The sequence below is a fragment of the Lycorma delicatula genome, chromosome 10, assembly GCF_047948215.1.
Source record: "Lycorma delicatula isolate Av1 chromosome 10, ASM4794821v1, whole genome shotgun sequence".
In the NCBI taxonomy this organism is placed as follows: Eukaryota; Metazoa; Arthropoda; class Insecta; order Hemiptera; family Fulgoridae; genus Lycorma; species Lycorma delicatula.
The window spans coordinates 3,563,133-3,575,771 of NC_134464.1; the positions used below are offsets into that span (position 1 = coordinate 3,563,133).

The 12,639-nt window shown below is 32.3% G+C and overlaps 1 protein-coding gene across 2 annotated transcripts in view; it reads left to right on the top strand.

The window, feature by feature from the left end:
* The first annotated feature begins 5,638 nt into the window (after positions 1-5,638).
* The window catches only part of LOC142331827 (uncharacterized), a 53,942-nt gene continuing 46,941 nt past the window's right edge, over positions 5,639-12,639 (top strand). Inside the window, exon 1 of one of the 2 annotated variants that reach the window (XM_075377970.1) lies at positions 5,639-6,083. Coding sequence is in view for 1 of the 2 variants with exons in the window: in XM_075377969.1 (XP_075234084.1) it covers positions 6,043-6,083 (41 nt within the window). In the remaining variant the exon portion in view is untranslated. The remainder of the gene's footprint in view (positions 6,084-12,639) is intronic. The other variant, XM_075377969.1, reaches the window with a different exon arrangement.

Consider the following 12,639-nt stretch of genomic DNA (forward strand, 5'->3'; position numbering starts at 1 on the left):
TTATCAACATATGCTGGATTCGTAGATGGAAGGAGATTGTTTAGTGGAACAGAGATTGATATTATTATTGTTAGGAATATTCCTGGAAGGGTTGATGCTTGGTCTATTATTGATGATTATTTTAGTGATCATCAATTAATTATCTTTGAGTTGTAAGATGCTTATTGGAGCAATTTTCCTATTCAGCTGGGGCGCTTCCTGCACAGAAAGGCAGACTGGCCTAATTTGTTAATATTCTCTCTGCTAGACTCCATGTCTTAGACCGAAGTTTGGATGATATTCTATTGGAAGAAATGGCAGAAAGATTTTCTCTAGCGTTAATTGATGCCACTGAGAATTTAATTCCCTGTAGTATGAGTTGAGAGAGAATTGCCCCTTGGTGGACTAGAGAGCTGTCTTTGTTGAAACAATTCTTGAACCATCTCAGGAGAGCTATTCTGCAGGACAGTGATATTGTATGGTGAGTGATTTTGGTAAATGACTGTCGAAGGCAGAGGTCTGAATAGTTTAATTTGGTTAGGTCATCAAAAAGGGATTCTTGGTATTTTTTTATTAGAGAGCAAGGAAATAAGTATACTTTGAGAGTGTAGATTTATTGCCGGATGATGTAACTAATGAAAAAACCTCATATCATCTGCAAATCCAAGCAGAAATTGCTGCTTTTACTCTGATGTTTTATCTGTTGAAATTACAGAGGCAGAGGTACATCAGGTAATTTGCAGTTCCGGTAGGAATAAAGCCCCTGGTTTTGATGGAATCATGGTGGAGCTCTTTGCCAATTCTGTTGAAATTTGTGCTGGTACTTTGACTAGAATTTTTATTTAATACGATGTTCTTTATTGGCTATTTTCGTTTGTGGGAAAAGGTATTCTTAATTTTTTTTTTAAAGGTGGTGACAAGGACTCCACCGGACAAGAGTAGTGTTTTAGGACCACTGCTCTGGTTTGTTGAATTCAATTCTTTGATGCAGTTGAGGTTACCAAGGGGTTGCCATGTCATGACTTATGCGGAAGATGGGATTTTGCTGGTTAAAGGAGATTCAAGGAATGAGATTGAATTCAGGGCAACCCAGGGTTGCGAGGTACTCCAGTTGTGGAGTTTGTTACATAAGATGGGTTTAACCCACTGGAAACAATGATGATGCTGCCCAAGGGCAGACTGGCTGTTAAACTTGTATGAAAACTGTATGCTGCAATTCTCTGACCTCATCAAATGAGGTACAAATGTTATAGGAATATTTTGTTGAGAGACTAGCGTCTCCTTTTGTTATCTGTGAGTGGTGCCTATACAACCATTTCTCAGGAGTTGGCCCTTGTTATTCCTAGTATTAAGCCCATTGATATTCTAGCAACTGAGTGCCAGTTACATTATGATGCCAAGAAGGTACCTTTACCTCTGAGTACATAAAAGAAACAGACACCGAGGTTACCATTTATGGCAGATCAGGTGAACTGAATTCATCTGATGGTCATTACACACATTGTATTTTTTCCGACGTGAGAAATATGCAGGTTGTAACATGGATTTCCCACCAATCGACATATTATAGTTTCTTTATACACATGGTGTTTTTCGAGATGGCCTGCCCAGAGATAGGTTGGTTTGATTAATTCAGGCTCATGTCTGGAGTACAGGACCATTGGTGATATGTGCCATGTCTTGAATGTCTATCCCAGATATGAAGATGAACGTTTGAAAATAGTTAGAGAGCTTGTGAGATTCAATTCTGGTTTTGAGCTGCAAAATAATGGAAAACCGAAAGGAAGTGGAATGTAATTGTTGGCTTCCTGAGATTCCTAGCCCTATGGATGAGATATTCACTGATAGGAGAGAATGGATGTGTTGAGAAATTTGTGATGGAGCTGCAGAGTATGTTTTTCTTTAGAAACTTATTAAATTTGTGAATTCTTTTTTTGATTTTTGAGTAAACTGACTGTAGGACGAAATTGTTATTGTTGCGATCAACACTTGTTTTGTTGGCATGAGTTTTTGATGTTTAAAAGACTCATTCAAATAATGACCTGAGTGCATAGTCTAAGTGAAGTTAGATATGTGAAAAGTTTTTCTGCAAAACCTTCGGTCTTAGAGGAAGGGTGGGGATTGTGCTTCGGCAAATCTGTCGTGGTTGGAAGAAGCCATACAAAGGCAATAGTAAGTTGTGTAAATACACTGATGGAAACGTCTGCCAAGACATTTGCGTCAGTGGGGCAGAAAAACTGATGACTGATGTGTTATCATGCCACCTTCTTTGCAATCCTTCTATTACACAGTTTCTTTCTGGACATGGTGTTTTTCGAGATAGGCTTGACAGATTTGATTTGATTAATTCAGGCTTGTGTCTGGAGTGCAGGCCACCCCATGTCTTATATGTCTGCCAGATATGAAGCTCATTATACTGAACGCTGGCTGAAGATATTCTTTAGGAAGATTTCTGTATCTTATATACAGTTAAATAGTTGTCTTTTATCTTCATCATCATGATCCAATAGTTTCAGAAACTCCATGTATATACTATCAGGTCTTTCTCTCTTCCAATCTTAAACGTACTTAAAGATAGTTCTCTTTCCAGTTCCTCTTTCATATTTCTTAGGCCTGATATATTAAATCTTACTTAAAGGTTTGAGGTCAAACAAGCCCTCAAAGTAATTCCTCATATATTCATTAGCTACTCTTTGAAATATCTACTTCCTGTTCAGTCAAGTTCCAATTTAATTTTATCTATGCGTTTAAAATATTTTACAGATATTAAAAATATGGTTTTTGTTCAGCAGCTCTATTGAGTTATAATAGTCAAATATTATGTAAAATGATGAGTATAAACAAATTATAAAAACAGACTATGTCAAACAATTTCAAGCTCACCCATTACTAACAATCTAAAGCAATGTAAAAACTTCAAAATCTATTTAGTATAGAAGTATCGATAGGCAATACATACAAAGGCAATATAGATTATACTTAAGTAGATTATACTTATACTTATTGTATTATCCTTTTCTGACTTGATAGTTGTGAATTCAAATCAAGGCAATTTTTTACACAATAACAACTCATCTTTCATTAAAACAAAGAATCACAGTTGTTTATACACGCAATAATTATAACAACAGACTAATAATTTGTTCTACATTTTAACTGTTTATTTATCATTTATATTTAATAGATATTTGATATTAAAAACAAATGATATTGAAGTTAATTTTAAAAAGAGTTGCAATTAAAAGTAAAATTAGAATTCATTTTCATTAAATTATCATCATAAATATTATAAAATTATAATTGTTTAAATTGGATCAATTTTACTTGTTAAATTACATAAACAAATTACCTTACTATAAATAACTGATATCAATAGTTTTCTACACTTATCTGAAGGATCTTGTCGATGGCCAGTTCCAGGAATTGCATTAACACAAATTAAACATTTATCATTATCAGTATCACACAGAGGCAATCAGTGGGTCAAATCAATTAATATTTTTATTGCAGTAAAAATGTTCAAAATTATAACTCTTATGTCTACACACATAATTAAAGGTTAAACATTTGTAAATGTCAAGTGATTTCTTTTGATCATATGTTGTCTCTTTATAATTCAGGTGAGAAATACTTTTTATTTGATATACTCTAGTACTAATGCAATATAATTTTACCAGACTGATAACTTTAAGATCTTTGATTTTATTGTTAGGGAAAAAATATTTTTATAATGAGTTAGTATAAATTTTCTTCAAACTGTACCACAAATTATATGATGACATGTAAAATTTTTTCCTTTTTCCTTCATTAATACTAGTAAAAGAAATTATTTATGTTAATGCATGACTTCCATCATACTTGATTAGGGAAGGTTAGAGTTTTTAAACATTTCTGTTTTTTGATACGGTATTACGATTTGCAAAAATAATAATGGATGTCAGTGTTGATAAAATTATTACAGTAGTAATAAAAATAGTATTAAATAATTTTTTTTATAGATATGAATTATTACTTCTGGTTTGTATTTCTGCACTCTTGTAAAAACATTTGGTATTTCTTCTATACTCGATTCTTGAACCACAATTGCTAATATTGATTTTTCCTATGATATACTTGTTTATGTAGTTTTTGCTGCTGTTATTCTTGTGAAGTTTTCTAGACCTTCTGTTTCCGGATTAGGATTTGGTGTTAAAATATACTGCAGCAATGTTTATTGAAGTGAGTTATATCAGCTAATTTTTTTTTTGTAATATTGTATTGTTTACATTTGTATTTACACAATCTATTAACTGCAATATTGAAACAAATACGTTACTAAAATATGTTACTTTAAAATCCAAAACAAAACCATTTTATTAAAAATAAAAAAGTTAAAATGAATCTATCTAGTTAAAAATTTCATAATGTAATTAATTTATTCTCTCTTTCAAATTTTGTACAACAAACAATGAAGTATGTTACACATAATTTTTTATTACATTAGAGAAACAATAAAAACAACAGAATATAGACATGTTTTCATAATTAAAATTAGTTTTAACAATATTTTTATTATTTTATAATAAAGGTTGCACAAATTAAATATTACAAAACCAAATAAAATTTTGCATAAGTCTTTATGTAATATTGTACAGGTATTTAAAAAGATTTAGATGCGGAACATTTTATTTTATTTTTAACTGATATAATTAAAGAAGATGTTCTGTTTCATTCATGTACTCATATAAACACACAGTATCATGGGAGGTGTTTGCCAAACTTAAGGAATTCATTCCAGACATCAAAAGTAACAAAAAATTTCTTGTATATATACACCCCAACTTGCTTCATTTATAACTGACCACAATGTGAATGGTGTTTTTGCTATTCGCAACCTTTGCCACCGGCTAGGCTCCTAATTCATAAGGGAAAGCTTTAGATTTAAGTAATTCTATTGCTAGTCTGAGAGCTTTCTTGTTTTCCAATTTATTTAATAATTTTTTGTTTGTTTGTCATACGCTTTCTTCGTAAAAATTTCATCCTAAAACAATTAGGTTTATTAAAAAATAACTTTACAACCTTTTTTAATATTTATGGTACGTATTAAAAAACCAACCCAAAATTATGTTAATCTAATTTTAACAAATACGGTGTCTTCGGATATGTTTTTATTTGAACAGTAGTTTAGATAACGTCTCTATTATACAGTTTAACTAATAAAGTTACGTAAATACTTCGCTGCACAAAAACCCCGTTTCTAACTTGGTTTCATCTTAATGAAGTTTTATGGAATACTAAAATGTTTGAAAAAATATACAAACTGTTTACTCGCTCACCTTCGCCATCAGCAGTCTTTAAAGAAAGTTAGCGAGTTTTTACTTGATTACGATGTCGATGTTAATCAACCATTTCTCAATTTTTTACTTATTATTTACTTTATAATCAATAGATATTTAATAAAATTGTCCAAAATTTAAAAAAAAAAAGTAACTTGCAATCGAATATAATCTTTGAAATTTTATTTTATTCCATCTGAGCTTCTTTACGTGGAATCTATTTTAAATCGGATTTGTTTGTAATAAGACAAATAGTTTAATTATTTTTTACCATAAAACATAAGATTGAATAAGTGGTGCATGTTTACCAAATTACTGTTGAAAGTTACGCTTAATGTTTGCGAATTGTTCAAAGAGGTTTATCATGTTTCATGATTTATATTACCGTTTAGTCAGAACCCGGAGCTAATCTAGCTTATCAAAATATGTGAAGATGAAATAAAAGTTGTTTGATTAATATGTAACAATTTTTATTTTAGTTTTAAGCCACAAATTTGTTTTAAAGAGAAATTAATTAAATTATAAATTTTTTAAATTAGCGTATTGTGCTATGACTACAGTAGTCTAGTCTGTAAACTTGACGTTCGATCCGTGAAGGTCCTCTTAATCTAAATCAGATATGTTCCAATATATGCTTTGTAGTGATTTAATGTAATTTCAGATGCATTATTCAAATTGTTTATTTTTAACGCATAAGCAGGAGTTAATTATTTTCATTTCGCTTGTATTTTGTGCTATTTGAATCCAGATGGCTAGGCAGCCAGTTCCGTGGTTTAGGAGAGAAAAAAGGTAATTGGTTGTTAATTAAATTATTTTAGCATTTGCACATTTTTGAATTTGTAATATTACTTACTACATTTTATATTTAATATTAATGTATAGAGTTTTGTTCATTACTACATTATCGGAATCTTTGTACTTGTTAATATATATTTAATGTTAGGTACATTGTTTACATAGAGATGGCTTGATTACTTTAACCTTAGAATAGGTTTATATTTAAACCTACATGTAATTTATTTTTTACTAAAATTAGTTAACATAAATTTAAATCTGAAGAGTTTATCATAAAATGTATGTTTACACACGATTAGTTTTAAGTAATTTAATATCAATATTACTAGGCCTATCTGAATATTGTATTTTGCAATAATTTACAGACAAACAAAAGCTTTATTCTTTTAATTTAAAAATTTAAGAGCATAGTAAGAAATATTTTACTAATAATGCTCTCTTATAACTAACTTTTCATAGATTTATAAATATTTTAATTTTTATTTCTTCTTTGTTTCCAGTGTTAAATTATATATAAAATATATTAAAATATCAGTTACAAAGTTCTCTTCATTTTCTGCTGAAAACAATGTAGATCTGATATTGATATGAATATATTTAAAAAATACTAGTTCATACATATGTCTAAAATAAAGTGAAACAATAATACTGTACATTCTGATATCTAATTAAAACAATAAGTTCAAATAATTTGTAACAAAAAATCATTACAATAAAAAAGGCCAACTTTACTTGTCGTTTTTGACAACCCCAAAGGTGTTACTATTAAAAAAAACCTAAGTTAGTCTTTAGTGTATGGGTAAGTATATACAATTAGGGGCTCACCTCGTGATTTTGTTGAAATTTGAAATATACTTATTTAGGACCAAAGTTTTTTTTGTGTTGTAATTGAAATTATTCATTAGAAATCCCTCTCTCATCCAAGTTTTGTCTCTCCTACATTACACATTACTTTCACCAAAGATTGTATAATAAGATTGCACCAAAGATTGTATAATACCAGTAAGGTAGGTAACTAATGATTCTGTGTACTGAACTACAAACTTATATACAATATTAACATAACCTAACATTCATTTTGCTCAACCTTGTCTAATTAAATAGATTGATTGTTAGGCTGAGTCAATAGTCAATAATTATATATATTAACCAATTATTTAGTTTGAAAATAATATATATTAGACTAATACAGTGCTGAATTAAGACTTTACACCATAATGATGTGCACCATCAATTGTGGTTGATTTTGCTGAATGTTCTCCCTCAAATGCCTCAGAATTTTACCATCAAATTCTTTATGGGTAGTCTGGCCTGGGAGGACAAATTTTTCAGTGAATTTTTCCAAAATTTGGAGATGATGGTAGAGGAAAGTATTCCAGATTGCTCATTATAGTTTAGGAATGTTCTTCCACTTTTGAAACATGTATGCCATCAAAACATCATTTGCAACCCATTGACTCATCACCATAGCTCACAGAAAGAAATTGTATGTTCAAGACAATTTTACTAACTTAATGCAAAATTTTATTTTGGCTTTTTGTTCCAAATTCTTTTACACGGTACAATTGCAGACTGTTCACAAAGACACCAATTTTCCAATCTAAACACAGCATTGTCACTTGGTATAGTGCATTATAAAGTGTAGAGTTAGATGTGCGCTTGCATAAGCTGGGACTGTCATCATTTTGTGCCTTCAAACTAGTCCAGAAACTCTTTGATATCACCTCTTGCATTTTTTGATTTAAAAAACAAACAAAAACAAGAATTGTGACATACAGCTAGACTGAACAATACCATGTTACAAAATAAATAAAAGAAACGTTCTTCCAAACCATCACTGAATTATAAGGTAGGAATTATAGTTTGAACCTCTGTGAAAGAAAAAATACAGATTAGATTAGATGCTGGTTAAATAGGGATGTTATATATAGAATGTGGTAGTAGATAGAGCTCCTCTAGTGTACATTTCTATAACTGAAAGTGTCATTTTTTTTGTCTTCAGGTATTTGGATTGGTTTGATACAGCTCTCCAAGCTTCCTTATCTAGTGCTAGTTGTTGCTTTTCGGCATTCACCCTACATCTCTGACAATTTGTTTTCTATGTTACAAAAGTTGCCTGTGTATACAATTTTTCCCGTATACCTATCCCTCCAATATCAAAGCGACTATTCTAGGATGCCATAAGAAGTGGCCTATAAGTCTGTTTCGTCTTTTATTTAGATTTTTCCAAATGCTCTTTCTTCATCAATTTGCCATAGCACCTCGTCATTTGTCACTTTATCCACCTATCTAATTTTTAACCTTCTATAGCACCTCATTCCAAAGCTTCTAATGGTTTCTTCTCAGGTACTCTGGTCAGTTTCACTTCCATATAAAGCTATGCTCCAAATATATACTTTAAAACAAGTTTTCCTGACGTTTAAATTAATTTTTGATGTAAGCAAATTATATTTTTGATTGAAAGCTCATTTCACCTGTGCTATTCAGCATTTTATATTGCTCCTGTTTCATCCATCTTTAGTAATTCTACTTCCCAGATAAAATTATTCTACATCCATAATCTTTTCTTATCCTATTTTTATATTCAGTGGTCCATCTACTTTACTTCTACTACTTACTTTCATTTTGTTCTTGTTTATTTTCTAATGGTAGTTCTTGTGTAGGACTTCATCCATGCCATTCATTGTTTCTTCTAATTCCTTTTTACTCTTAGCTAGAATTGCTGTGTCATCAGCAAATTGTAGCTTCTTTATCTTTTCACCTTTTCACAGTTACTATGAATCTAAATTATTCTTTAACCTCATTAACTACTAGTTGTGTGTGTAAATTAGAAAGTAATGGTGATAGGGAACATCCTTATCTGACTCCCTTGTTTATATTACAGCATCGTTCTTATACTGTTCGATTATTACTGTTGCAGTTTAAATTCCACCGATTCATTTGACACATTTTTTCCTGTTTTTAAACCCCAATCTACATCACATCATTATCACTTAATTATAGTCGATGTCTGCTCCTGGATATGTTTTACAGTCGACGAGTTGATTTCTAAATTTTTGTTTAACTATGATATAATCTGTCTGATACCTTGCTGTATTGCCTGGTTTTTTCCATGTGTATATTCTTCTATTATGATTTTTTAAACTGGGTGTTGGCAATTACTTAATTATACTTTGTGCAAAACTCATTGAATTTGTTCCATTTTTCATTTCTTCTGCCCAGCCAGTGTTCACCCCCAAAATCTTCCTTCTTTGCCTTTTCTGATCTTTTGCATTCCAATCTCCAACTATTATTAAATTTTCATCCCCTTTTATATGTGTAGTTTCTTTGTATATGCATTCTACCTCATTGTCATCATGAGCACTTGTAAGCATATAGATGTTAACAGTCGTCGGCTAGGTTTTGATTTTATCCTGATTACAATGATATAAAATTTAGCCCTATGACCGTATCTGCAGCACTTGAAACATCTTTGGACATCCACGTACTCTTTTACTCGGCAGGACTCTAAATAGATAAGTAGTCTGCCTGCAGACATAAATTTTTGAAAGAGACCAGAACTTACCTCAAAGACTCCATTATATTTCTGGGTATCACGCCCACCCGTTTTAAAGACCAACCTGCAGTTCTGCCTGAAGGCGGTTTCATCCAAATCAGTGTTCTGCTCCCTAATGGGGGACAAGACATCTTCGTCAGTCAGGTTACAGTCAATTTCATAGACTATAATACGGGGCCTATGCGTTCTCTTCGGGTCTTTTCACATTCAGTCGCTGCCTGTGACCACAGCATATCTACGCGGTTGCGCCGGGGCCGGTTTCTGAACTACAGTTATTTCTTTAGGCCTTGAGGCAAGATTTTCTAAACCCTCAACCAGAGCTGTGAAAGCTGCTCAGAAGAATTCGAGGCAATAGTCTGCTCTTGGTAGCAGCACTAGTACACTTGAGGTTTGCTAAATAGGAAGACAAGCCACCCAGTTCCGTCAAAGGAACAGAGCTGCTAGGCCTGTCCTCTGCTTGCAAAAACTCTTCAATAAGTGGGTTCATACCCTCCTGGGTGGTCACCTCTGTATCTACTTCTGTTTGAGGAGGTCAAAGGATAAAGCTCTGGCCCCCTCCTACTGCACACAGCTTACCTACCTCACTATCATCTGTCATGGTCGGAGATGCCCTGACCTAACGGTATACGAACAAAATGCTCGCTGTATTCCTTCTATTTAGAGATATTGGGCACAAGCGTGTGACGACTACCTGCAGCAAGCCATGGGCAGCTGGAGGAGACCTCCTGTATTCTTCTGTCGCTCTTTGGACCTTTTCGGCGCTACTGGATCAAATGTGTGAAATCAAAGATCAATACACAGTTACAGATTATGGCCAGCAATGGTTCAGCTGCTCAATACAAGAATTTTATCAGTTTTTGCTACAATGAAGAAAACTTTGGGATAACAGCTGAATGGAATTTCTTTGGTACTAGCCGTGGAAAATCACCTTGTGATGGAATTGGAGGTACTACAAAATGATTAGCAGCATGTGCCAGTCTTCGGCGACCTGTAGAAAACCAGATATTGACACCAAGAGACTTATTTGAATTTTGTAAAGAAAATATACCAGGAATCAGGTTCTTTTTTATTCCAAGAGAAGTTGAGAGAATTCAACCTAAACAGTAAAGCCAGTTTAGTAGTGGTCACATTGTTGCTGGAACAAGAGAGAACCACCAGTTTAAGCCGGTTAGCAAAGCTAAAATCCAAGTCAGCAGAGTCTCAAATGATACTTCAATATTTGAAGCTGATGTTTATGAAACTGATAAACCTACTTAAAGCATACCACTTACCAGCTTGCAACCAGGTCAATATGTGGTTTGCATGTATGACGGTACTTGGTGGATTGGAAATATATGCGATATATCTTTTGAAGAACATATGCCCTCATTAGTTTTATGGACCCTCAATGTACAGCTCGTTCTTATCATTCGCCCTCTAGAAAGGATACTTGCTGGATCCCAGAACAGCACATATTTGCTACTCTTGAAGCACCATCAACGACATCACCAGGACAACAAAATATGTATGCAGAATACATCCAGTCTATGAGTGAGAAACAATTTAAGCTGAAGTGGAATTAAAAGTGTTGTGCTGAAACGTTTGACTACTTTAATTATTTTTATTTTATTTTGAAGCTACTGTGATCTATATGTAATATTGTAATACTTTATTGCACTCTGTTATTACTACTATAACTATATTTAATTTTATTTGTGATTTTATGATTTTTGCATGTGTGAATATAAAAAAAAAATTATGCTTGGCGTTTCACATATAATTAGTTGAAACTATCTCCTCTGCATTCAATAGGAGGCAAGGTAAGCTAATACAGTTAACAACTTTGTACTAACAGGCAGCAAAACAGATGATATTACTTAGTAAAAAATTACTTTCCGTATTTATTTAATTAATAAACATTATGGAAAACTTGTTGCTCCCTGTGTGATAGATGCATTGTCTTTATTTTTGTTTTTTTCTACTTAGAAACTACGGGTCAAGAAGCAAACTGTATTTTAAGTTGCTCTTTCTAACCGTTATAAAACTAATATTTCTAAGAAGGTATACCTGAGATATAAGCTTTCATAGGTAGGTCAATAATCGAGCTAAAATGTTTTTGACCAAATTTGATGATGAATATCTACTGACATAAGCCTCCAGTTGCTTTGAAACTTTAGAATGTTACACACAATTATGCCCTTTTTCAGGTTACAGTCTTGTTTCAATTAAAGTATTAGATAAGGAATTATATAAGCTCAAATTTTGTCTTACAAAATGTCGCAACAACTGTTTAGCTAAATTTCAGCTGCCATATCTTAAAACCAGCGGCTAAAAGAAACTTCTGAATAACATATTTGAATTCAGCATTAAATGTTAAACGAATTTATTAAAACTCTAACCTATAGCTTTATTATACCTTCAGAATTATAAGTCAAAGTTAGAATTTTTTGCATGTATGCACAATCTACCAGTAAATACCCTTTTTTCAAGAGACCACAGTAAATCAGCAATAGCAGATATAAAGTTACAATTTGGTAAAATGCTATTTAAGACCACGGTGAATGTCCACACAAAATTTGATAAAGTTTGGAGATGGTCGACTAGGGACCCCTGCTCCAGTTGATACAGAGTGACCCCTTCCTCAAAAGCAGAGCTACAAGGCGTTTACTGATTTCTCCAACACTTTAGAGAGGATATAGGATAGCATAAAGGCTTTGCATATGTTAAATATGGTAATCAATGTGTTGAGAGATAGACCATAATCTTAGTGCTGTCTGCTACTTTTATTAATTAGTCACATAAAATACAATTTTCTGCAGTTATCATGTGTGTTATAAGCAGTAATAACTTATCTTCATACTGCAAATTATTAACCGCTTTAACTTTCATATTCGTTGTTTCCGTACCTAATTTTTTTTTTTAGCAATGAAATAATGTAAATGAAAGGACACACACACACCTCTTCACAGTACTTCAACTCCTGGTGGTGCATTTTTTGGATGTCCTACTTCCCTT